Raw genomic sequence first — 27,249 nt, 5'->3', positions numbered from 1 at the left:
AGGAACAATAAATGAAATTGTAATACAATTTAATTGTTTTTTTTATTAAGTTTCTTTTTTATATTAGTGGTTGTGTATGTGAATGGGGCATTATGTTTCTCTTCAATGATGAAATATTTATATATAATACAATAAATATGATGTAAAAGATTTTCTTAAAACATAGATTTTCCTTTTTATTTCAAGGTTGTTCAAAAGATACACATCTTTGTTTTCTGTTTGTTTACATAAGTCTTGTAAACATTGCGATCTGCTTAAGCTAAACTTGAAACATCCAAGTTAGTATGTTTTAGTTTCTTTTTTGTGAAATAAATTTAGATTTTATTATGGTTATCTTTTATAATTGTTAGAAGCCGATTGTAAATGTCTGACTTGACAGAGATATATGACCCATTTAATCATTGCACTGGTGTGGTGACCGAGAGGGTGAACAAGAAATTCTATTTTTCAAATAAAAAAGGTTCAATAATATGGCTCTCCCACAGCGCTTCCGCATTTGAAATATCAACCCCGCAATTGCTCTGACAACCGCCTAATTCCATTCTTCCACTAAAGACCAATGCCCCTCCGGATATATTACTCACCCCAAATCAAGTCTTGCTGCGGGCCTAAAACTAATACTTTTGACGTCTAAATACGTGTAATATGGCAAACAAACCTGCAAGAAGAATAAACAATATTGGAATTTGGAATGGGTTTTATTGAAAAATTACAATGACCAATAAACATACACATTCTATATTATTAAAGTAAAAATGAAAAACCTAAAAATATCAATACCCATATCAAGTTACATATGACATTTTTTAAGACAGAGGGGGCTCTCCAAACTACCTTTTGAGACGATGTTGAAATTTCAAAAATTATACTTTAAGCTGTCTTTTAAAGAAAAAATGTGTCAATATCAGGATATTTTAAATGATAAAACGTCTCATTAAAGATTCAATTCTGCTTATTAATTAACAAGATAAAACCAGAAATCATTAATTGCATTAAAATTGTTTTGCATACCAATGCATATTTAAGATAACTATACGTATTTTATGTGTTTTGTGATACTAATCTGGGCATACCTAACTTTATATTTTCATATTTATATCCCACCAAAAATTACAATAACATCTCGAAAGATACACAAATTACAACTCCAAAACACCAATTACATAGTTTTTTTTTAAAGACATATGTAAAAACCAAGAAATTAATATAAAATATAACAAAACATAACCCCCAATGGGCACCAACGATAACATTGTATACATCTCGTGACATTGTGGTCATATCGGGCAGCAATAGATGGAGTCACCAGACGGAATCACACGTAAATCATTCTTCAAAAACCCGTCCTAGGATCTGAGGCGTATGGCTTATCTAAAACTATATTGTTTTTAACCCCAATAATTCAAACTGGAATCTGACCGAACAAAAAGTTTCCTCTAGCAGATGGGTTGTCTGATGTGAAATATTCTGTCCACAATGATTCAAATTCTTCCCATGAAATCTTGCCTTCTGTGCCCTGCAAAAGAAAGAAAAAGTTAAAAAGATATTGTGTAAGACACTTCCCACCATATTAACCATAGGATCCTCTGGAATACTTCCAAACTTTATGATCATTAAATATACGTTTCCATTCTAGTATCATCATTATCATAACTTGATACTGGTATTATTACAGATATACAACCTGACCGAGGTTTTATTGCAGATAAACAACCTGACCCTGGTATTATTACAGATAAACAACCTGACCGAGGTTTTATTGCAGATAAACCTGGTCCTGTTATTATTTCAGATAAACAACCTGACCCCGACATCATTACAGATAACCATCCTGACCCTGGTATTATTACAGATTAACAACCTGATCCTGATGGTATTACAGATAAACAACCTGATCCTGATGGTATTACAGATAAACGATATATGCAGATATCATACGATCAACCTAACCCTTGTATCAAAACAGATTAACAAAATAACCGATTTAAAGTGATTACCTTAGCGAGTTGATCAAAAGCTGCAGATGAATTTTCCTCTGGCATACCAAATACCTTATAAATTGTTACATATTCTTCTTTATCAATAAATCCATCTCCTGTAAGTAAAGTAATTCTGAGATGACATCACTCGTAATAATTCGGTTCGTTAACTGCTTGTTACCAACTCATGGAAACTTACGAACATTGCCGAAGGTTTGGCCGAATGGGATGATCTTTCAGGCTTTTAGAAATGGTGTATAACGAAGAGTAGCAAAGTAAATCTGTGGTGCAAAAACTATAGTGTAGTTAATTACTCTATTACAAAGTAGATAATTGCCTTTGTAATTCACACAAATGTAAATTAAGTATGCTCAAATGCATTTTTTTTTACCACACCATTATATTAAGATGCCGACGTTACAATTAGCGGTGATTTTTCATATTTCTGGTAGCCTCTATCACCCAGTCCCACTTCACCTACGCACTGCTCGTCGAAGATAGGAGAAATCTGGGTGTCGGAGGCTATTTTTCAGCACAAGAAATTACCTTGTATATACTTTTTGATGTCAGATAATTTCAGACAACACACTTTGATAAAAATATCAAAGTCTCTTCAGCTTTTATGCTTATTAGATATACTCATGATAATAAACAACTTTAGGCGGCGGCCATTTTCATGGCGGGAATCTTGCTCATTGCCGTTCTTTCTGGAATAACTGTCATAGTTTTACAACATTAGTTTTATCAACACCAGATTTCAGCACTCAAAGACAAACACATACCTGATGTATCATTAGCTAAGAACATAAATTCCATGTAATGTTTCTGCCAGTCTGGAAATCCTTTTCCTGATGATATATTCTTTAAACAATCTTCCCACATAACTAACCATTCTTCTTTGGTAATTTTTTGGTCCTTTAATACAGATTTACAAGTTGTATTATTTAAAACAACTTAACATGTACATCATGTGGAATTGGCCAAATTAAATTTATTTTGATTTTTGAACATCAATACACTTAGGTGCATATTTTATGACGTCACAAACCCTATTATCTGAGATTCCAAGTCCTCATTTCGAAACTGTCAATTAATACAATGTGTGATAATGCTCATTCATAATCAATACCTGATCTTTATCGGCGAATTTTCGGAGTCCATCCCAAATTGAGGCAAGAGTTTTTTCGGCTGATTTATAACGATCACCTCCTTGTTTCCAATGATGTAAACTACATATTTTCTGAAAGATAAGATAATTAGGTATGATACAATGTCGTCTATTACTTTGGCAAAAAATATTTATTTTCAGATAAAAATTAATTCATTTCATGCTTAATCTCGATTTCAAGTAATGAATTACATTTAAAAACATGAAAACCCTGAATAGCAAAAAGTGAGTTTTGCCTACTTAAGTTAAATTTTGATTTGGAATTCCTAAAAATTCAGCAATTCAAAATGTTCCAGTTGCAGACTGATCTTGATCTTACCAAGCCGTTAGCTCCTTTAGATTATGAAATTGTTGAGAGTGTATTTATATATTTCGCATAAAATTCTCACGAAGAAAATACAATTTGATTTGATTTGCAGATCGTCGGACGTCTAGATTTCTATTTCGGCTAATCATAGGGAATAGTGGATTGCAAATACGATTCGATACCAAATTGAACCCTGTTCCACGCTAGTCTAACATAAATGATAAGAATAACATTTATTTATAGATTGTTGCTTTTAAATATAAACTGAGACGTAATATTTTACCTGTGCAGCTTCTTCAAAGTCACACTTTTCTATAACACCATCTTTATTTGTGTCTGAAACATTATAAGGAATCATCATTTATTAAATAGTATATTCTTAGACTGTTGATGTAGACATTTGATGAATAAATGTTATTATTAACACGGCAGTTTAACAGAGAACTATGTCACTATGATAAGATCAGTCACTAGAAGACTAATGCATCACTATGAATAGTTCTGTGTATCACTATGAATAGCTCGGTGTATCACTATGACTAGACCAGTGTATTACTATGAATAAACCAGTGAATCACTATGACTAGACAAGTGTATCACTTTGTCTAGACCAATGCATCACTATGACTAGATCAGTGTATTACTATGACAAGATCAGTGTATCACAATCATCATAACCAGTAAATCACTATAACTATAGACCATGCAATGCTCCACTATGACTAGGCTAGTGTATCACCAGGACTACACCAAGTGCATCACTATGTGTAGACCAACCTGTGCATCACTATAACTAGACCAGTGTATCACTATAGCTATACTGGTCCAGTGGATCACAATGACTACACTAATGTATCACCATGACTAGACCAATGTATCACTTTGGCTAGACAAAGGTATCATTATGACTAATCCACTAAAACTAATCCAAAGAATAACATTTCTCCTTGTTGATTGCGGGACAATTAAAAAAAACTAAGAGTTTAAAAATAACAGTTACATCTAATTAGAAGATGTTCTTGTTTAAAAAGTGATTTAATGAAATCTCTAATGTACCGTCTCATTGTTAATCGATAAAAAACAAAAGACTAGATTGTTCTGTAGCTGTGAAGGTTTGTTTCCTCGGCTTAAGCAAACATAACATATTTGCTTCGCAGAAGATTGTTATGTTATACTGCATTAAACATCTTTCATGCAGTTTGAAATTTTCAAACAGTGCAATAAATATACCACACACCATAAGTTTCTCCAAAAGTTCCCAAATCTAATTGCTCAATACAAAATTTTGCTGCTAAACCATAACATGGTAAAGTTGTTGAAACAGTGAAGCCCAAACATCAAAAAGATATAGGAAAAATTGAAAGCTCGGAAAGCTCAAAATGGCGATTGGGACGCCGCTATATTTTGGATCCATTGATGTGCTATATTTCATTGTCAGTTTTAAGAATTTATCGTAACTTGTGTTAATTGTTAAAACCTGCAAGATAATTGATCTTGTTTACTCTCGATTGCTATATTTTTCACTTGATTATAGTCTTAGTTCTCAATTATCAATTTAAAAATGATATTGCCAATAGGGACAATTTTAAACTGTTCATCAACGGAAACATCGTGTGGTAAATAAGAAGAACTGTTTTTGCTCGTTCAACGTAAAAACGAATGACAGCTACTACAAACTTGTGGATTTGTGAACAATACACTTGTAAAAACCTTACTACAGCCTCTGGCCAAAGCCTACACTATAATCTCCAAGTTATGAATCAAATGATTTATGGAAGAATTTTCACCATAAAAACCGACAGAAAAAAAAATAGAATGATGGAAGGCAGAATTATTGCGTAATGTCAGCTAGAGTTTTTCCGTATCAGATTACCATTTCTATGGATTTACTATAATTTTTTTACGTTTTGTAAAAAGAAGAACTTTTTGACGAATTCTTGTATAAATTCAGTGCTCATTTTCTTAATTTGGGTCCCAACTAATCTTTTAAAAAAAATTCTTCTGTTCCTCACGGTAACCATGTTACTAGTACATGTTTAAAGTTTTATGGTATATGTAGTAGACGCAAGACCGTAAAGTGATTCGAACTCTTCATCTACCGAGCGATCAAGCCGAACACAAGTGGGTCTCATCTTCATGTGGAAAGTTTTAAGCTAGATGGACACAATAGCCCCTACACTAGTGCTGGGTATCGTCAATCATGCCACGATACGATACGTATCGCGATACAAGGGTCACGATACGATAGATATCGCGATATATGGGTTTATGGGATAAAAATCAAAATTTTAAGTTCAAAGTTTCTATTATATTATTCTATATAGTAATTCATAACTTTATAACTGTGATATTCGGTTATATAGTAGATAGAAGTGGTTAGCGTCCACTGTTTCCAAAGTTTCTAACAATTTCAGTGAAAAAAAAATCATAAATCAACTTACAAAAACTTTTTATGGAATGAAAGGTATTGTCAAGTATCGATACACGACGTTGCGATACGATACGCGTATCGTAGCATGTCGTATCGTGATACATCGATTTACCGATATATTGTGCCAACAATATCCTACACCCCACGGCTTTACGCGATTGATAGTACAAATCGATTCGGATTGATATATAATTGTCTTGAGGAATTTATTATTAAAGCTGAATACGGCACTATGCTGTAACAGATACATAAATGCAAGACAGAATAAAAAACTGAAGGAAAATATAGAAATATTGTACTTTAAGAAAACTGATTGCCCTTAACAAAACTCGTTACTAGTTCGTTCACCTCAAAGTAGAAATATCAAGTGTTATTCTTCATTAATGTAGGGTTCAAATAGAAATTTCCAATGAAAGACACTCTTATATCAATATATAGTGCTCGTAACATTTACCTACTTTCTTGCTTCTCAGTAACGACAGTTTTCAAGTATTGCAACATTTGTAATATAATTGGACTGGATCATCCTTATTATAATATCCGTAGTGACAGCAGTGTAGGAGGAACAGAAAGAAAGTTTGACCTTAAGCTCTCAGACAGATGCTTTACGTATTACTATACTACAATACACATTATCAACCACACATTTCCTTTAGTAACATGTAACAAAATACTCACTTAACTTAATTTCATGGCTCAATAATACGGACGTCTAGTACAAAGAACTGGAATAGAGTTCTTTACGTCCATCCGTCTTAAATCTTATTGGACTACCGGATGTCAGATCTTGATGTTACTGTAAGGAGTAGCAAGGTGGTATAGATAGGATATACTATTTATCATTACTTCTTATCTTCTATTACGAACTACGTTTATAACCTTGACTGCAATAGCAACCTTTCTTATATCGCAGAGGTTTGTAAAAGTAAATGTAAATTTGACCGGATTGTACTCTTGAGAAAAACAACCAACCAGTGCCCTAGAATGAAAGATATTGTAAACAATTTAGTTGCACGGGTAACGAAGGCTTTGATTGGCTGTATTTGGCAGCGTACAATCCGATCAAATCGCTGCATTTACAAACTTCCGTAATAAAAAAAAACAGGTGGCTATTGCAGTCAAGATTTTAGAAGCAGTGCGTAATAGCTTGATATTGTAAAGATGTACAATATTATGATATGATGTATTTTAACCACTCGGTGCCAGAACAGTCTGGAAAATCGAATTAGGACATTTTTAGGATTTGTCTTACCACGTCCTTCATTTCCGATAAGTCTACAGTCACTTGTTAAATCTCTATCTAAACTCCCAACTCAATATTAATATTTCTTGGCTAAATATCGCAATTCAATTTGACTTCCAAAGAGTAATAATCAAATGGACAAGCCGAAATGACTAAAGAAATAATAACTTGAACCAGTGGCGTAGCGAGGATTTCATCCACGTGGGCCAACCTGAGTGCCCCAACGTCCCTTTGTGGATTTTAAAGGGGTCAAGTTACGGTGGAGTCTCGTCTTTGAAAATTGACATAGCCCAAAAATTTACCACCAAAATAACACACTGTGCCTTGGACCTATATTCAACTCAATTTCTAGAGATGTTATTTAAATTGAATTAAAAAAAAATCTTTTTCCAGTTTGCCTGCAATTACATTTGCAGTTTCGGTTTTTTGCGTGATGCACTTTATAGATTTGTGCTCTCGTGGTTTGGCGCGATAACTTGATAAATATGTGACCTTTGAAACTTTCATTTAAAAGTACATTATGCCTATCAAACCGTTTAAACAATGCAACAGGAATTAACAACAAACGGTAACTGACAATTTTGTTAAAGATAGTCGTTTGTCTTTCATTGTAAATTTCAACAGTTTCGTGAAAATGTGCGCTTGCTTTAGATAAATAATCTGATCATTCAGTATTGCAATGCTTATCAGATTTCAGTAACTGAATTTTCGTACAGAAGAAGGACAGTCACAGTAAATATCACATACAGAAATCTAAATGGGATAAATTCTGAAAAGATATGTCAACGCCAGAAAGATTTAATTGATAGAAAATATCCTATCAATAAAGCTGCTTTCAAAACATTTTTTTATCGAAGATGTTTATCAACACTGATGTTTTTGTAAAGTTTTTCTTTTTTTTTTAAATAGAAAGGAGTATGATTAATTCTTTGATTATGATATACAGTACAGTGATATACTGACTGTACAGTATTTACAATGATATCAATGATGTACTACATGTACAGTATCAACAATGATATACTGACTGTACAGTATCAACAATGATATCAATGATATACTGGCTGTACAGTATCAACACTAATATACTGACTGTACAGTATCAACAATGATATCAATGATATACTGACTGTACAGTATCAACAATAATATACTGACGGTACAGTATCAACAATGAAATTGGTGATATACTGACTGTACAGTATCAACAATGATATACTGACTGTACAGTATCAACAATGAAATCAGTGATATACTGACTGTACAGTATCAACAGTAATATATTGACTGTTCAGCATCAACAATGATATCAATGATATACTGAATGTACAGTATCAACAATAATATACTGACTGTACAGTATCAACAATAATATACTGACTGTTCAATATCAACAATGATATCAATGATATACTGACTGTTCAGTATCAACAATAATGTACTGACTGTTCAATATCAACAATAATATCAAAAATTTACTGTCTGTACAGTATCAACAATAATATACTGACTATTCAGTATCAACAATGATATCAATGATATACTGACTGTACAGTATCAACAATAATATACTGACTGTACAGTATCAACAATAATATACTGACGGTACAGTATCAACAATGATATCAATGATATACTGACTGTACAGTATCAACAATGATATACTATGTACTAGTATTAGCAATGATATAATGACTGTTCAGTTTTACAATGATATCATTGATATACTGACCGTTCAGTATTAACAATGATATATTGACTGTTCATATTAAAGGTGAAATATTAGCTATTTAGTAGCAACAATGATATACTGACTGTTCAGTATTAACAATGATATCAATGATGTACTACATGTACAGTATCAACAATGATATACTGACTGTTCAGTATTAACAATGATATACTGACTGTTCAGTATTAACAATGATATACTGACTGTTCAGTATTAACAATGATATCAATGATGTACTACATGTACAGTATCAACAATGATATACTGACTGTTCAGTATTAACAATGATATACTGACTGTTCAGTATTAACAATGATATACTGACTGTTCATATTAAAGGTGAAATATTAGCTATTTAGTAGCAACAATGATATACTGACTGTTTCAGTATCAAGAATTCATTATTATCATTAGGGTACGTTTTATTTGATGTTTAATCGGATATGCTGGAATATTTGAAGAAATTTAAAGGAACTAAATGAAATATTACCGGGAATATTAATATCGTAAGAACAAAATATGTTGAAAAAATCTTTAACACTCATGTTGCCATAGAAACCATAGTCTTAGTTACACATAATTTAAGTAAAAAGGTTTTTATTCTTCATTAATTGACAATCGAGATTTTTCTCCGTTTGAAATGCACTCCATAGAAAATAGTATAAAATAGGGAAAAGGCCTAATTACATCTGAAGTATGTGGCAGAAAAATTGAGATTTTCTCAGAAAGAAATCTAACGACATTAAAGTGAACAAAAGAAAAGATATTTGATTATATGAGATTTAGAGGTGTCAATCAATGAAATGTGATTCTAATATAAAGTTTTAAAAAAAAACACTAATATAAATTTAAAAAAAAACCACATTTTTTTTTTTGAAATAGGGACTGATTGAACGAAATCCACGGCCCCCTACCCTTAAAGGGTCATTCCAAATTTATTTTGTTCAAATTTGTGAGAACTTTACACCAAAACCTAGAGAAATGTGCCCTTGAACGTATCTGAAAGTTTAAACTTAAAGAATCCAGCCAAACATATTTTAAAACATTACAAAAGTTAATGTTATGAGATATTCTATAATAATTTTGAGATATTGACTATGCTTACCCTTTAAGGGTGCCCCACCCCCAGAAAAAAAAGCAAGAGCAAATAATATTCCTTGTTGAGGGACCACAACCCGCTTAAGTCCACGAGCCCCCCACTCATCTAGTATAGCCGCTGACGCGATCAAGAAAGTTTTCAATGAAAAAAAAACTACAAGGTATAAAAGATCTACATTTTCAAAAAAAAAACAAAAAAAAATAACAAAATCTAAACTGAATACGAATTATGCAAATTTTCTCAATGAACTATTTTTGAAAATCATGAAATACGTCTCCACCAGTCTCCAATCAATATTGTAATTGTTTCTTACATTGCTTTTCGGAAAAAAGCGTAATTTTAATCAATATATTCCGGTAATAATGAGTTTCGAGTGGAGCCATTGTAAATTTTAAACCAGTGTTTTATTGATCAAATCAAAATTATTATTCACAACAATAAAAAAAATCATAAAACGACAAGACAATGATTTTTTCAGTATCAAGCCTCTAATTTAACCTAATTTGATCCGTCGATGCGATTTGAGTCTATTTATTTGTATATTAAGTCAAATGACATATTGCGTAGCATAGTCTTGTAATATTGCAAGTTAAGAGTGAATATAATTTAATTGTGAGCGCGGACCTCAGGGAGCCCATCACGAATATCTTGTAGTTCGTTTTTATTTTACTCATTAGTTGTTTGTGCAGCCTGAATCAATCATATGAAAAATATTTGTGTTTCTTGCATTTGACTAAAGATGCACAATGCAAAAAATAATTTTAACTTGAAATGTGTCATATAACCAACAATATATTAGGCCTACTGTCTTGCTATGACAAGACACATATATCGGAGGGACAATCCTGTAATTGATTGAGAGTTTAATATCTTAAAAGCCACTTTGATATGAAACATATCCTATTGACATGAAAGGAATCCATGCGAGTAATTTTGTATTTTGTTACAAGTATTAAGTAATTACCGAAATATCAAATTACATGACGACTGTAGATAGACTGTAGTACTATAGGGATCATGTTGTATTTCTTTTTTCTGCATAGCATGAGGTTAATATCAGAGACAAACCCAGGACAGATGGCAACATCAGTTATATTTCATTGGAAGCAATCATACATTGTATTTCTTAATCTTGAGTTCAAGGACGAATTTAAACATCGTTTGCTCCACTTAAATCACCGACAAAATTTCCAGACGTAATTTGATTTCCTGAAACGTAACCAAAGTGGTAATCATTTCTGTGGAATATTTGCATGAGAATCTACTATAAGGAGATACATATAGTTGTATGATATTACTTTCTATTGAAGTATGATTAACATGAGTTAACCTAACCTAATCAACCTTTATTAACTTGACCAGTTCACTGTATAAGTATCATTATGTCCAGTTACTTATTGAATTAATAGTGGTTACTAATCAAAGGAAGTCTTTCAAATCAACCTATAGAAGTTCAAGAAAATATTTCCAGTAACCCTTAATCAAATTAACTTAATAATATGTTGCACTGCTATAAGCGCGGACCTAATTGTAAGCTCTATAGAATAATTCGAACTGAGTCGGTGTCTCATTTTGACTACAGACAACTATCGACGCGTTGTGCGTCGAGAGAGCTTATCTTTTTGCTCGTGACCTATGAACTCTTCTGCAAATTAGTTCTGTCATAATATTTTTGATGGTAATTTCAATTCATTTCTATGCACCCCCCACAACGAGTAAATAAAATATGTCATTTGTCAAGTCATATCTAAAAAACGACGCATTCACATTAACTATAAAAGCATTTGACCATGACGCGGACTTCAGAGTGAGCATTATAGTCATAAAATATCAAAATATAGATGATTATTGTGCCAGAACCTATTCGGATTTGAAATCTATTGCTTATATAACTATGATAGAAGATTGTCAAACTTTCCATAAATCATATTTCATTATATCGAGGCGTTAATTATGTCTAGTTCCATTCTAGCGAGTTGCTTTGTCTGAAAGCTGTATTTATGGGAAATTTTGGAAAAGAAAGAAATGTCTTTGATAGCCCATGTTTTATTGGCATGATCTGCTGGACATTCTAAAGATTTTGGTTCAGTTTATGAATTGAGGATATTTTTATCATGCTTATCTATATATATATGTATATTCCATGTGTGGAACAATAGTCGTTTTCGGAGGTCCAAAAGCCTGATGAACAACACATCGAAATAGACGAAGGACGAAAATTATTAAATTCGGTGACACAAAGAAGTGCTAATTTTACCCCTAATAAGAAGGTAAACGTGAGAACTATTCCCTGTTGATAAACGCTCTAACTAAAAGCGGCCAAATCAGAAATTGGAAAATAGGTTTCCTGTCCAAATAAAGTCACTGTGATCTAAAGTCAACTGTTGATAAGTGATAAGGCTCTCAGTAATGACAACTTTCAAATCTATAATGAAAAATGATGTCTCTTTAACTAGTATTGGTCTCCAAGGTTTATCAATACTGATAATGATTATATAAGTCTAGGTTAAAGACGGTTTATCTCTATAATTCCATTATCAGCACAGTGGAAGATATATAATATATTAGTATCTAGATATACATGTATATGTGTGCCATGAGACCATTCTATTATATAGGACAGTCACGGCTTTGGGATTTAGATTTTTATAGCTTGATGCGGTTTTAAAAGTAGGTTAATGCTGGCGAAGGTGCCTGGCAAGTACAAAAGTTGCGAAATAGGTCGATTTGTTTTTATCATTATTTTTTTTTTGAAAGAAGCATTAAATATAACTTTCGTATTTGTATTTTTGATATGCAATTTTATCTCTTTGATATGCTTTTCGTGACGTCACAAAACCCAATATAACGACAATGACGAAATAAAACAAAGATTATAGAAGGACTCTACTATTTTAAAGGACACGAATTCAGTACACAGAAGCAAAGGACAATCTGTATTGAAATTGAGAAATACCGTTGGAATCATCTTTAAAATACAGAAATGACACCATCGTGGATTATATCAATAGAGTATTTAACAGATGACTGGAAATTGATTTAAATTGAAAATATCATCCCCAGGCTATTTAAACTTTATTACATTTGCCTGACATGTGACAACAATTAGGTCACATAGAATTATTGCGACACAATTCGTAGGCGGTCTCTTGTCATTTTCATTCTTAAAACTGTCTCAAATAGTGGGGATTTAATTGAAGTATTTATGAGGAGGCATTGTTTTTTTAAAGTAAAATGTTGCATTTTTCTATAGTAATATACAATAAGCACTCAAAATTATCATTGCACAATTCCAGGTGAATGGCCTTTTGACATAAAGCTCCATTGTCTGTCATAATTACACCCACAGTTTGCTTGATTAAAATCTTCAAGTGGGCTGAGGGCTGAGGCTGACTCAGAAGCATCTCGCCGGTTCCGTCTCTGTCGACGTAAGCGAAGAGCTACTAAAGAAAAATAGAGCGACTATTAGCAACTGCAATCAACTCGATGGCTGCAGACACAAGGTCCAATTTATGCACGAAGTATTACCAACTGAATGTAGATGCCAAAATAATAATTTCAGTCGCGGTATTAACGCCTTTCATCGGGGAAATTCAGGATTGTGAAAATATCTCTGTAAAAAGTTTTATCCGGGTCCGTAGCTACAGGCGTCCGCGGAAAAATGGATTGCCCCCTTAGAAAACGTCTGATAACCGATTAATTTCACTACATCAACTAACCCCAATGCCCTTCTGATATATTACTCCCCCCCCCCCCCCTGCCTTCCTCCCGCCCCTTGAACAATCAAGCCTGGCTACGGGCTTGGTTTTAACCGAAAATTAGGAATGTTTTCCAGCGAGTAATAGCTTCAAACAATCTTTCATTGCTCAGCAAGTTATATATAATATTCCTTACCATATAGCGTGGTAAACACGGCCATCACCTTTCTCTTTTGGAAATCTGTTAAGGAACCCATATCTGAAAGAACATATTTTAACTTGTTTTAACAAAGGCATTTTACAATAAAAGAATCGGGATCAACGGTTCAGGCCATACACTTTTGAACGAATAAAACTTCGATGCATTAGACTACTTTGGATCGTAGCATAGCATATTGCCCCACCGGTACAACCAAGCAATGCGTAACTATGTTGAGCTTCAATTTTGAATGTTAAAGAACCTAAAATTGGGTTTTAGCGAATATTTTTGGAACATGAGACCTGTAGTGTTTTACTTTTATGGAACAAAATAATACATAAATTGGATCAAATCATCAAGTTGAAATAATACGCTAATTTCATCGAAGAGATTGCGAAATACAGGTCTTTGAACTTTAAAAGAGTAAAATTTGATTAAATTAGTTTACGCTACAGTGTAAACTGAAAATCTTGTATCATAACAAAAGAGGTCATATAAAGCTAAATGATGTACAGAATCATATCAAAATAGTATATCTGTTTAAAATTGTATACTGGCATACTTTCACCTCTAATAGTATTAGATGCTATTGTAACAATGACACGATATGTTTGCGACTGTTACCACTTCGACCAGTGCATTAGTATTTTTTTCGCTGATTATTGCACAAAGTTCACAATGGAAATATTTCAGTAAATTCAGATTTAACCCACATAGACATTGCACGTGGTGCCATGATATTTATATATATATTGGACTTTTGCATTGCATAGCTGCCATAAATTTCGAACGCATCTCCCGTGCAACTGAATTGTGAGTTGCGTTCGGTTCTCACGACCACTTTCATTATTCGCAACCATACGCAATCACTATGGTTTGAGGGTACCTTAATTCATTAAAAGCTAATAAGAAAAACACGATTGTCAAAACTTCACTCTCAAGATCATAAAGCATCAAAAATATTATTCTAGTCTGATGATCGAGTTACGATATCTATAGAGGTTATTTTGATATTCTATATCATCAAATTACCCACTTCAATACACTATACATCCGACATGTTTACGTCTGCAACGAAAGTTTAAATATTTCTGATCATTTTACTTGTCGATTTAAAATATATAAAATATCCTTGAGCATGAATTATACGGAATTAAGACAGATTTTAAAGACTAAAATAAGATTTGTTACCAAAAGGGTAAATTTAATCGGTTATATAAGTCTCAAGTGAACATAATCTATCCATATTGATAGCATGATGTCATTTATCTGCTTAAAACTTCATCCTTTACAATATACTAATTAATGAAAAATTTTAGGCTATCGTGCACATGGTGTTTCAAATCGCCAGAAAGACACTAATATAGAAAGGCCAGGGAAGGGTTTATTGGTAACTAATTTCTGAATCTTAATTTTCAGAAAAAACTTCTACTAAATTTTCACTGGTGCGCTGAAACATATCACGGTATTTAATGGCAGTCATTATTTACCGATAGGCCTACTATTCCCAGATTGTCACTTGGTCAAATGATTTTGGCAGTTTCAACATCAGAGGCTGGTTATTCGGGACTTCAAGTATTTGCAAATATAGTCAATAAAACAAATGGCGCAGTAAGATATGGATTCAAAATGCATTATCGGTGAACGAATATTACAATTTAGAATAAAATTCATAAGTGTCAGAATGATCCCGTACTAAAAGGCTCTAAAACTATTCTAGAACAGTATAATTATCAACCGACTAATCATTGTAAAAAAAATACCGGAAATAAAGAAACACACCCCAAAATTATTGAAACAAGTTGAGCTTTCCGTTGAGAATTGTCGGTCATGTTACCTAAGCAACGGTGTACAATGTTTAACACATATAGCATCGGTGTACGACGTTTATCACAACAATGTGATAAGGTGTGATAATCGTCGAAGTTTAGATGTGATAAACGACGTATGCCGTTGCCATAGGAACATAATATAGAAACAGAACAACGTACCGAACTATTGGTCCAACTAGCCTGTGGACTATATACTACGAAATTTTCTGTGGTCAGAATGATATAACACATGTTATTGAATGGCGACTAGGGAGACAAAGTTCGCCATGTTAAGACATCTTTGGGTCGAAAAAAAATTTTATTTGTCGGTGATGGAGGGAAGTAAACACAGAGAGTTATGTGTTAATTGCCCTTTTGATCCCATATAATTTTCAATTTTAAATTTTCGAAAAGGGAAAAGCTTACTAATCATTGATGATAAGTTGAACGTGCTCATGGTGCATTGCAAGATGTTAACCGCATCAGTAAGTCTAATTGCACGACCACGCCGTAAATATATCATTAACATCTACTGAAGTTTTTGGTAAACAGGCATTTCCTCTTCTCCTTTCCAATTTTATTCAAAAATATTCATGTTGTAGGAGGAAAAAAAGATTTTTAAACCTTGACATACTGGTCATAGCTTAAAGGAATACTGCCTCTTTGAAGGGATATAAAATTCGAACTCGATCAATTAGTGTATTATATTCATCATTTAGACTTTCCAGGTGCGATGACGAAATAATAGAATCTCTTTATTAAGACGATATAACTATTAAGCCACATAATTATTGGATCACGCTTCTAAGAATGTTTCAAAATTACGTGTTTAATCAATTATCACTTAGCTTATAGAGGGATTTTGTTGTATAGTTATGACATTAGGGAAGTCCACTGATGAACAACGACTCATTTTGGCCAAGTTTGCAAATTTCAATGTTTGATCATCCTAAGAGGTGGTATACCTTTAACGCCAATACAGACTATAGTTTAGACGCGAGCCACTATATCTATTGTCTTGTGTCTTATTTCTAAATTAAGAAAAGTTTTTTTTTCAATAATTGACTGGTGTTAACAAATTATTTTTAGTAGAAAATTAGATTAAACAAGACAGCTAATATATTCATTATGTTCGTTCAGATCAACTCAAACTTCTTTTATACCAAGTTTACTTTCTAATGAGTCTCTTATTGTGACCTCAAGACTACTAGTCGGTCTTTGCTCACTTTTATCCAGTCTAATTAAAATTAGACCAAACTTTCGTTCCGTTTTTTATCAGCTTTTATTTTTTTTTTTGGCCAATTCAATTACGGTCTTAAGACTGGCCTTTTAAACAAAATCTAACCTTGCTTTAACTAATAAAATTTCTGCCCCGAACAGGCCTGGCATTTTGTGAGTGAGTGCCGGAATGATTGGTTAAAGTAGATGCCATAAGATTAGACCAAAAGGTTATTGTGACAAATGTTAAAAAGGCCAGTCTTTAAACCCTAACTGAAGGGACTATATTAAAAATAAAAACTAATAAAACTGATTTAAAGAGACCCGCAACGTCATTGAATAAATTTTCCACATAAATAAACCGGAATGCCTACGTTTTTTGTGACAATAATGAAAGAATGTAGCTTGAAATTTGTGCATTGCAGAGCCTCTGTGATTTTATCAAAATGGTTTCCTCCCTTAAATCTGGACCAATTTTTTTCATTTTATTACCTCCCTTGTTTTTCATCATTTCGTGAAGCGGTGATTGTTTCGTAAGAAATCGAATTTGTTAATTTGTAAAGTTTATCTTTTTGATGAAAAGGTCAATTAATTTTGACATTCTGACGGAGAAAACTGCCATTCATTCAAGCTTATCCGCTATAGCAAAATGTGCTTGTGGTGTAATGGTTCAGAAATCAGAGATGGTATCTCGGATTCTTTTCTCGTTCTGTACAGTGAGTAGAAGTGCTCCTCAAACTCGACATGCCTTTCCATCCTTAGTGGTCCAAAACAGCTTCAGGACTCATTTTGCTCTGTTGAGTTCTGCTGAGATTTTTCCTTTGTTTTTGCTTTGTTTAGTTCTGAATACAGCAGCTCGAAGAAAGATTTGATGTTGGTAATTTTTGGTTGTATCTTTACATAAGACGAGAAGTAGCATGGGATGGAGAAAGAAAATGGTTTGTAGATAAAATATGACGCTTCGAACTACATCTGAATTGGTTATGACGTAATGAAAGGGATAGTCATCTTTAAAAATACAGTCATTATCAAAGTAATATTACAAATTCTTCAGATCTAGAATGTGCCTATTGTCTCTATGTTGTGCCGTGATCATATTATTAAAGGTACCCAGACATGAAATCAAATCGTCGTTATGGATCAATCGGAAGAACTCAGCAGCACAGATGTTAGAACAATGAGGTGGCAGAACAAGTAATAAACGAGTCAATGTGAAACCGTTTTGGCTGAAAAGTCACCACAAAAAGTCCATATAGCTAATTGTTAATTTGTATATTTATAACACACCAAAATTCCAAAAGCTTTTGTTAATTTCAGATCTTCTATGATGTGTACTGTGAAGAAAGTCGCTAGCCAATTATTCTTCTGAATTGGCGGATCTATCATGTTTTGAAGATCGGAAGTATTATACAGGGTCCGAATTGGTATTTTTACAATCGTTTCTATTTTACTAAAGAATTTCGAAAAATTTGCAACTTTCTTCGGGTAAATATCTTCCAGTGTTAAGTAATTAATTTCAGCACAAAATAGTCAAATAAACTATTCTAAAACAACCTTGATGACTTTCTGAAGAGTCATCTTTTGTTTGATAAGTTCCAAGTAATTTGTTTCAACATTCGCAAAATTATTTCCACCAAATGATAGTTTTTGATATTCAAAAGATACAAAAATTGATAAATTACCCTACATCAAAAGTTTTTAAGAAAATAGATTGTAATGAAATTTTGGTAAATGCTAATGAATTAATAAATTCATACTAAGTTAAAGAAAGGTACCATACCTGTGTTAATAATTAGTTCTCAGCGACAACACAACTGTACTATCCGTCCAACTAACTGTTAATGACAGTTTCCAGTCTTGCCAATCTACCAAGATATAATATTGATTTGACATAGATCACGTGATACGATATATCAATCACGTGATATAGTGCTGGCACCGTGAAGGAGTGGTCTGTCAGCAGAAGTAATAAGTATAGATTATTATTAATATAGTTAATAGTTATTTAGTCTCTATCACTCTCTATAACTCGTTATTATAATGAAGTCAATATGTAAGTACAAGAGGTTTGCCAAAGTAATTAATTCTTACAGATATGCTATCAATCTCAAAGTGACGCAACATGTTGGAAGTGATTCTGTATCCTGACCGTCTTAATATTTTAGCAATCAACTTAAAGGAACAGATTCGCCATTTTTGGAGGTTGATTTGGGTCTATATATATATATATGTAAATAGTCTACTAGAAATATTAAAAAATCGCATAATTCCTTCAAAAATATGAAATCTCAAGAAAAGACAAGTCGTCAATATGACTATCACACGCGGATATTTCTGGACACACATAGATTTGAAGACTCAAATTAGTTTGGTTACAAAGGCCCGTTTCTGAGACTAAGCGACGATTGCTCGTCGGATGGCGAATCTGTCCCTTTAAACTAAAGGAGTTGAAGGTAAAAAACACGATTTGTTAAATTTAATCATTTATTCTTTCTGACATTGTCTGAACTCGATTAATCACACCTTTCAATTGACGTAGGCGCATTAAAGTTGTGCAACATTTTGAGCAAAATCGGTAACGTCACGCACTGGACGGGAGGGAGCGGTCGTCAGCTCTTTGTATGCATATCTGTAGCTTACGATGTGCTCCTACTTTTGGTGATGATTGCTTTTTGAAATTTTCTGCAGAATATAGATTATTATTCTCTTTATACCAAATGACTTCACCGAAATGAACTATCTCAAAAGAATGGATTTTTGCCACACCCGACAATTATTATTGTTTGACCTTTAAATGAAGGACGATTTTAATTATTGTCAACGATTCAGTGGAGAAAACGTCTTTAATTTAATAGATCCAGGGTAAATTACCTGCAACCTTTATCTCAAACCCCAAAACGCATAGCCAGTGGCGGCGCCTGCCCCCTGTCCCTGCTCCAATTAATGAGGGGGTTCAAATAAGGGGCAGACTAAACTTAATGGGATACAACTTTATTGTCGGGGTCGGGATTCCAATGCAGGATCGCAATGGGGGCGAACATCCTATGAAGACTGGTTTTCTCAAGCTCAAACAAAATAGAAAAATTAATCTTGATTTCGTGCATTCTGACACAGGGTTTGGAGCAAATTCTAGGAAATTACACGTAATAATTAAAGGGACAGATACGCCATTTTCTATGGTTTGATTTGGGTGTTGAATATATGTAATTAGTCTTCAGAAGTACTAGAAATGTACGAAAATCTCACACTTCCTTCAAAAATACCACAAACCGAGAACTTCTCCTTCTATTTCTATATATGTCTCTTCTGTAAAAGACAGAATCTCAACAAAAAACGAGTCGTCTTTTTAACTTTCTAACGCGAATAATTCTGGCCACACACGGATTTGAAGGCTCAAATGTTGAGGGTGAGCTGCTAACACCATTACTGATTAGCTAAGCTAAAAAGATTCCCGTTTCTGAGACTAAAGCACGATCGGTCAAACGGATAGCGAACCTGTCCTTTAAAAAAAAACAGCCGACACTGTGCATGTATGAGCATTAAAAATTGAGGTGATCATTTGACGTCAAATGGAACGTGAGAACCTGTAACTACATGTATCAACACCAAAATGAGTTTGACTGTACTTCCGAAGAATAGTTTCAAGAAACTGCATTAGCAAATTTCCACGTCAAAAAAATATGTTGCTGTAAATGAATGGTATTTATGAATGAATAGTTTGCACTTCTGAATTGATCAAAAAACTACCATTAGGCACTCATTCAAAACGCAGTCGGGCCAAAGCTCCTTGAGATTCTCAAGATTTTTCAATTAGGAATCTTACGTTGAGCAAGTGAAGATTCTTTTCAAAAGCAGATTTTATTTTTTAATTTGATTCCTTATTACCAATAAAGGCTCATAAGGGCCTTATTCTTATTCAAGTCTGTAATTGTATTTTCAGAACGCAAGTATTGTATAAAGGAAGAAGGTTATTTGTAGTTCAGTAATTGTAAGAGAACAATATTTCTAGATAACCTAATTATGAATAAGATAATCAGTGTATTATATGAAGGTAAAGGATTTGAGTAATTAGGAATGTATTATAACTGCCAAATTATTTCATCATTCAGAGAAGAAGGTGCAATTACTGCAGTACAGACTATATAGTATGATATAATTCGCCTGCTGTCTTGTACCTTCAAAGGAAATAACGTCAAAGTAAGAGCGAATCATTTTGGGCCCTAATCTGAAAGTGCGGGGTCCCATTACCATTTAAATAAGTCAGTCTTGGGATCCGACATGACCTGTGACCAATGGCGGTGCCAAAAAGGGGTACAATAGGTGGGAGAGAGAAAAATGGTTTGCATCCCAAAGTGTACTCTCACTCAATTCTAACAAATTTGCTCCATGGGAAGGTTGCTCTTATGACGCCTCCACGGAGATATTGAATTTCAACCTACAGCCAGAAATTCCGTCCAAATCTATAACACATATATATCATAGGCTAAACTAGGTAAGAAGGGGGTTGTTTTGTTTTGGAATGTGGTTTTGATTAGTATAAATATTATTCTTATTATGTATATGTTATATTATAATTAAGCAATGTGTTTAATGACAATCAAAGAAATATTTCTAGTTCTAATTAACTATCTTAATTAATGTATGATTATCAGTGATAATTATTATTCCAAATTCTGTTTGAAAGGTTACTATTGAATAATAGGGCTATTTAAATATGTAATGCCAAGCTTAATTCTGTACATTTTTACGATTATTGTTGGCCTATTTTCGGGCAAAAAGAAATTGAAAATCTTATTATATTAAAGTAATATATGTGGTTTCTAGTCTTGGTGGGGTTACAATTCTGAGGCTGTCACGGCACTAGCCCTCGAGACTGGGGTACAAATAAGGGACAGACTGACTGAATGCGGCAAATGCCCCCGCCCGCCATGTGCCACCATTGACGGCGCCACAATGCTCAGGTAATGAATTCCAATATTCATTATTTCTGTGTAAGCGGTCGCAGAATCTTAGGGCAAGAGAATGGGTTTTCTTACGCACAAAATCCATTTTTGAAACGGCGAACAATCTGTGGTCATCGTGGTCATTTCTAGTATTTTAGCTGTTGCCATTGTTATTTTCCTCATGTTCCGGCATGCAAGATGTTTATTCATCATTCGCAAGGATCCACTATAAGATCTTGTGTCACTGAGAACGTTATGATTACCAGTGTCATCAAGTGGTAAACAAGTCTAACTAGAATCCGATGTCAAACTGGATTGTTTACCATCAAACAAGTTCATAGTCTAGACCTCTCAGTTGTAAAACATATTGTCATTTATTATATCATCAAAATATTATTTGGGTAACTTGTAATTCTATATACAAAGATTTATTGACTGTTAGCTTTAAACTGAATCATTGACGTGCTTCAATTTGTTTTACTTATTTGCTTTGTTAATTGCATGATTAATAATCTGTCAGAATCAGAGAAGCCACTACTACTATATTGTTCCTTATTCATACGAAACCCACAGTTATCAGATAATAATCTAACCAAACCAACGACTACCATTCGACTAACAATCAACAAGAATTACCAACATCACATTGTTCGTGTAAATCACGCCACACCATCCAGGGCAGAGTTTCACCGCAATGTCATTCGATCCGACCAGATCTCACGAATTATCAACTACCAACCCAACAACTCAGAATCACCTAATATGAACTGATCTAACTACCAACCACTACGACTACCAACAACTACCTAGATATCAGCATCCACTGGAAGCAAACGTTAAGTTGTCATCTACCAACCAACCTTCATACGAAATATCCTAGCTAGTAAATGGTGGAACGATAACGTTCAGCAACCATTGGTATCAATAAGTAACAATATTGCACTGATTTTATTTTAATTTTTTGACCAAATAGCTCTAGAATGTGAAAAATATTATAATGTAATTCTTAATAAAACTGTTCATCTACAGTAGATGTTCAAAGTTTTATGAACGCAATACAATTATACTGAAAATATTATTGACGAGACAATGGCTTATTTACTTTCACTCCGTATTTTCTTTTTAGAAAAAAACTTCTTTCCAGCTAAACTAAGAACCGTTTTGATAATCCTAAATGGATGCTCAAAGCTACAGAGAACTATGCTAAGAACAATGTCAGTTTTCTGTAACCAGAATGTCAAATCCCTATATAAGTATTGTTCAATATATTAACACTATGATTTCTCCGCGTCATTCTTCAATTCCTTGATAGCGACATGTATTCAGACATAAAGTTTTCATAATGAATAAAATCATCATTATAAAATGATTAACATAATACTGAAGTTGTTATCATGTGTTTTATATTATATAATGAGCTTTAAATTAACATAATTTCCCTAATTGACGTCCTCATTAAGACTTCTGGAAGTGAACATGTTCAATATGGTGGCCTACATTTCCTGATTTTGTGGAATAGCAAACACAGCTCGATTTTCCATAGACAGACATGCATAATGGACGATTTGATGAAAAGAGTCGTTACTTGGGTTTATCTTGAAATAATTCTTACTTCAGCTCTGATTATGAGGTGGGCCATCTCGATAACTTCGTACTTATACCGTTACTGCAATGGCCACAATTATTGTATCACGAATACGATTACGAATCACGCCATCGAATACAGCCAATCAGGATCTTCGACAGAAAGTCTGTAAACAATAAGCCATAACGTTTACAGTCTGTCTGTTCAGGGCTATGATTGATGGCGAACAAATCGCCGCATACCGTGATACAAAGAATGGTGGCTATTGCATTCAAGGTATAAGACGAAGTTTGTAATAGCTTAACGCTGTGAAGATGGAAGGATTTTGTCTTCAGCAATGTTGGGGTCAGTACAACGGCCATAGACATACAGGTTCTTGTTCAGTCATTCAGTCAGTCAGTCGTTGCCCTTTTTTTAGAGAATATTTTAAAGCATGCTGTAGACATCAAAGCAACAGATCATTTGTAAGGTTTTAAAGGATATAAAGTAGAAAGTCATATCCTATGGTAAGGAAGTTGAGAAAAAGTTTATTCGATTATGTTTTTGACACCTATCTATTCTAGTTTTCAATCCTGGGCGAGATAATGTGTCGAGCTATTCTTTTACGTCAATGTATGTATCCCATTAACACAATGTTTCATTACACCAAGGCAAACATGGTAATACCTGAAATAACTCTATGTCTGCTATGACGTCATTGATGTATTAATTATGTGTATGTAATTAAGAGGGACATAACTAAGTATATTATATCTCTACCCCCAAGTGTTCATTATTGATATCAGCCTATACAACTGATAGTTAATAGATTGTAGGTAGTATCTTTATACGAATCTCATCTGACATTGTATAATAGACTACCCGTCGCTCACTGTTATTTTGGACGTGATTTTTTGGTTGTATTATCTGAACAGTCTACTATGTTACGATTGTATCAAAACATGGAATAGTTCCGATAAATTGTCCTATCTTTGGAGAGATTGTGTTCGTTTTATATTGTTATATATATTACATTGTGAATACATGTACTTTAATTCCAGTCGAGTTCTATACTTTTATTTTGCTATATCATGTTCTGTGCAATTCAGTGGCGACGTTCTTGCAAGAACCCTCTCAGACTTTCCACGAGAACAGAGTTGCAGCATTTTGAAATCAGCGTCGACAATTGCAACCCCCCCCCCCCTCCTTTCCCATTGAGTTAGCCTGCTCCTTATTCGTACCCAAAGTCTTGGTAGGCTGTTATATAGTCTTGATTGCTGACGAGCTTATCTTAACACAAAGTATATAATTCATGAAAAATCGAACCCCGATACCGCCTACTATTCCACGTATATGCTACCATATTTCATAGCTATAGGCAATAATAGGGCCTTCACCAGTGGTTCCCAACCCTTTTCAGCATTCACGCCCCTGGAGCAATCACCTGGACCTTTCACAACCCCCAAAAATTTGTTTCATCCACATTTCCAGCTTGTGATGATGTGAGATGCTCTCTCAATTCCAAATAATTCTTCTCCTACACCATATGGCCATACCCCCGACACCCTAGTCCCACGCCCCCAGGGAATGAAGACACCCCAGGATGGGAACCGGGGGTCGACACATTTGAATTTTCATGGAATGTTTGAAAAGGATTAACCAAAACTAACATCCACGATGTAATGGCTAAACTCATAAAGACCTTGATTATGTGAATTAAAATAATTTACCATTCGATTCTATCACTACTACTATCATTAATTTTCCATCAAGGTTAAAGCCATTGATTGTAATATTGAGGAATCAGAATCGCCGAATCTCTAGTCTCTAATAAATTTAATTGACAAAAAAATCTGGAGGCAACAAGTGGTTCTTTGATCAGAAAGATCTAGAGCATGTCTTAAAATATAGATTTTTCAATCAGGCACATTTGTCAAATTCAACGATAGACATAATCAACAAAGAATTGTCAAAAATGTACATGTATTCCATGTGTTTCTTATTTATTATATTATCGATGTTCTGCTCAGGTCAGATCTGCGTTCTGTTGTCGCCATGCGGTCAGATATCCTGCGATGTCTTCTTACAACACGAGAAACTCCTTCCGTAGGCACTCCATGAAAGGGAATAATTTTATTAATGTATTGGGGACATAGGTCTGCACAGTTCCCATTTTTGAGCCAGATGTATGTATTTCTTGCAATTACACTAAAACTATCCGAATTATGACGTCAATATCCCAAAAGCTCCAAAACCCTACATAATATATTTGGGCTTTTAAAGGCTCTTATTGACGATAGTGACACCATAAAAGGCTGACTTGAAGTAGAATAGCAAAAACCACAGACGCCTGACTGAAAACTAGAATTGCGCAAATCGATGCTATCAGTGTTCCCAGATACACATAAAAAGTTTAGGAAATCTCTTTACAATCTTTTTAAAACGTTTCGTAATGTTTCCTTGATGAACACGGCGGTGGTTCGGCTATGTCTGTGAGATTGTTACTGGGTGTTTGTCAGACCGTCATAGTATTACTATCAGTCATGATTAATTGACAATGTGAATGGTATAATAAAAGTACATTTACAATAAAATATTAGACGGATACTGCTGTTTCCTGTCAGTCATTCTTGACTTAATAACAACCCTCTTGCAGATAAATTGATTTGGTTCTGTTCTCTACAGCAGATATTGCAAATATCTCGTATACCTTGGCCTTGACATACCATATTCAATCTCAAGGGTAAGTGAATTACGAGTCTTCATCGTGTATTCCTTCATCCAACGAACCAATATATATCGTCGTCACCAATGTTACAACTTAAACTTTAGTGCTTTTCATTCGGACCCATTGAAGATCGCGTTATATAAAAATCTCTGGAAAAATGATTAGATTGACGGCCCCTGGTGGATCATTTTCAGGTTATATTTTGTAGGACGATATATATGGGTTATATGTCGCCCTGTAAAAACTGTAAAAAAAAAGAGAAATATTCAGAGCTCTTCGAGGATTGTGATTTTATAATTTTACCAAAATGTAGTACATGAGAACTGTGATACAACTTCAAATAAGAGAGCAATAATTGTCACACACACTCTTGCCAGACGAGAATGCTTGAGAGTATTTAAGCTCCATACTGCTTGAAGAGGATTGTAGTTATCTCCCTTGTAACAAGATTAAGACGAAACAGCGTGTGTTATTGACAGGTCATGTTGACGAACACCTCTGACCGAGGTCAGATTACTGGGGCGTTCGAGTCTGAAACAAACAGAAATATCGATACGTAGGCATGATCTTAATCCAGTGGTCAGAATACTAAATAATTCTGATCTGAAAATAATGGTCAGATCACCAAAGAGTTCTATATTGAATGCAATGGTCACATCACTAAAGAGTTCTAGTATAAAATCAAATGGTCATATCATCAAATAGTTTTAGTCTAAAATCAATGGTCAGATCACTAAAGAGTTCTGGTTTGAAACTAATGGTTAGATCATCGTCTCTGAAACCGGTTGTCAGATCACTAGAGATATCTGGTCTGAAACCACTGATCAGGTCACGAAAGAGTTTTTGAAAGCAAGGGTCATGACAACAAGGATTTCTATACTGAAATTCTATACTGAAACCAATCCTCAGATCACAAGCTACTTCTGGTCTGAAACCAATTGTCAGATCACTAGGGAATTCTCATTTGAAACCTATTGTCAGATTATTAGGGATTTCTTATCTGAAACCAATTATCAGATCACTGGGGAATTCTTATCTGAAACCAATTATAAGATCACTGGGGAATTCTTATCTGAAACCAATTATCAGATCACTAGGGAATTTTTATCTGAAACCAATTATAAGATCA

The 27,249-nt window shown here is 33.8% G+C and overlaps 1 protein-coding gene across 1 annotated transcript; it reads right to left on the bottom strand.

Annotated features, from left to right (window-relative positions):
* Positions 1-679: 679 nt before the first annotated feature.
* On the bottom strand, positions 680-18,723 carry LOTGIDRAFT_204304 (hypothetical protein). The gene is made up of 7 exons (XM_009061309.1): positions 18,666-18,723; positions 13,854-13,916; positions 3,738-3,790; positions 3,109-3,219; positions 2,762-2,894; positions 1,998-2,095; positions 680-1,516 (listed from the first exon to the last, which is right to left on the bottom strand). The coding sequence occupies exons 2-7, from the start codon at positions 13,912-13,914 to the stop codon at positions 1,403-1,405; spliced, it is 570 nt and encodes a 189-aa protein (XP_009059557.1). The 5' UTR covers positions 13,915-13,916; positions 18,666-18,723; the 3' UTR covers positions 680-1,402.
* Between the last annotated feature and the right edge of the window lie 8,526 nt (positions 18,724-27,249).

Source organism: Lottia gigantea, assembly GCF_000327385.1.
Source record: "Lottia gigantea unplaced genomic scaffold LOTGIsca_47, whole genome shotgun sequence".
Taxonomy (NCBI): Eukaryota; Metazoa; Mollusca; class Gastropoda; family Lottiidae; genus Lottia; species Lottia gigantea.
The sequence above is the reverse complement of the archived record's forward strand: the minus strand, read 5'-3'. Positions and strand labels throughout refer to the sequence as shown.

Excerpts from the sequence above, each read along its gene's own strand:
- LOTGIDRAFT_204304 (XM_009061309.1), bottom strand. The coding sequence starts at position 13,914 with ATGGGTTCCTTAACAGATTTCCAAAAGAGAAAGGTGATGGCCGTGTTT. Across the intron at positions 2,895-3,108 it reads AATTCGCCGATAAAGATCAG|GACCAAAAAATTACCAAAGA; the intron begins GTATTGATTATG and ends TCTGTATTAAAG. Across the intron at positions 2,096-2,761 it reads CTTAGCTAATGATACATCAG|GAGATGGATTTATTGATAAA; the intron begins GTATGTGTTTGT and ends CTTTACTTACAG.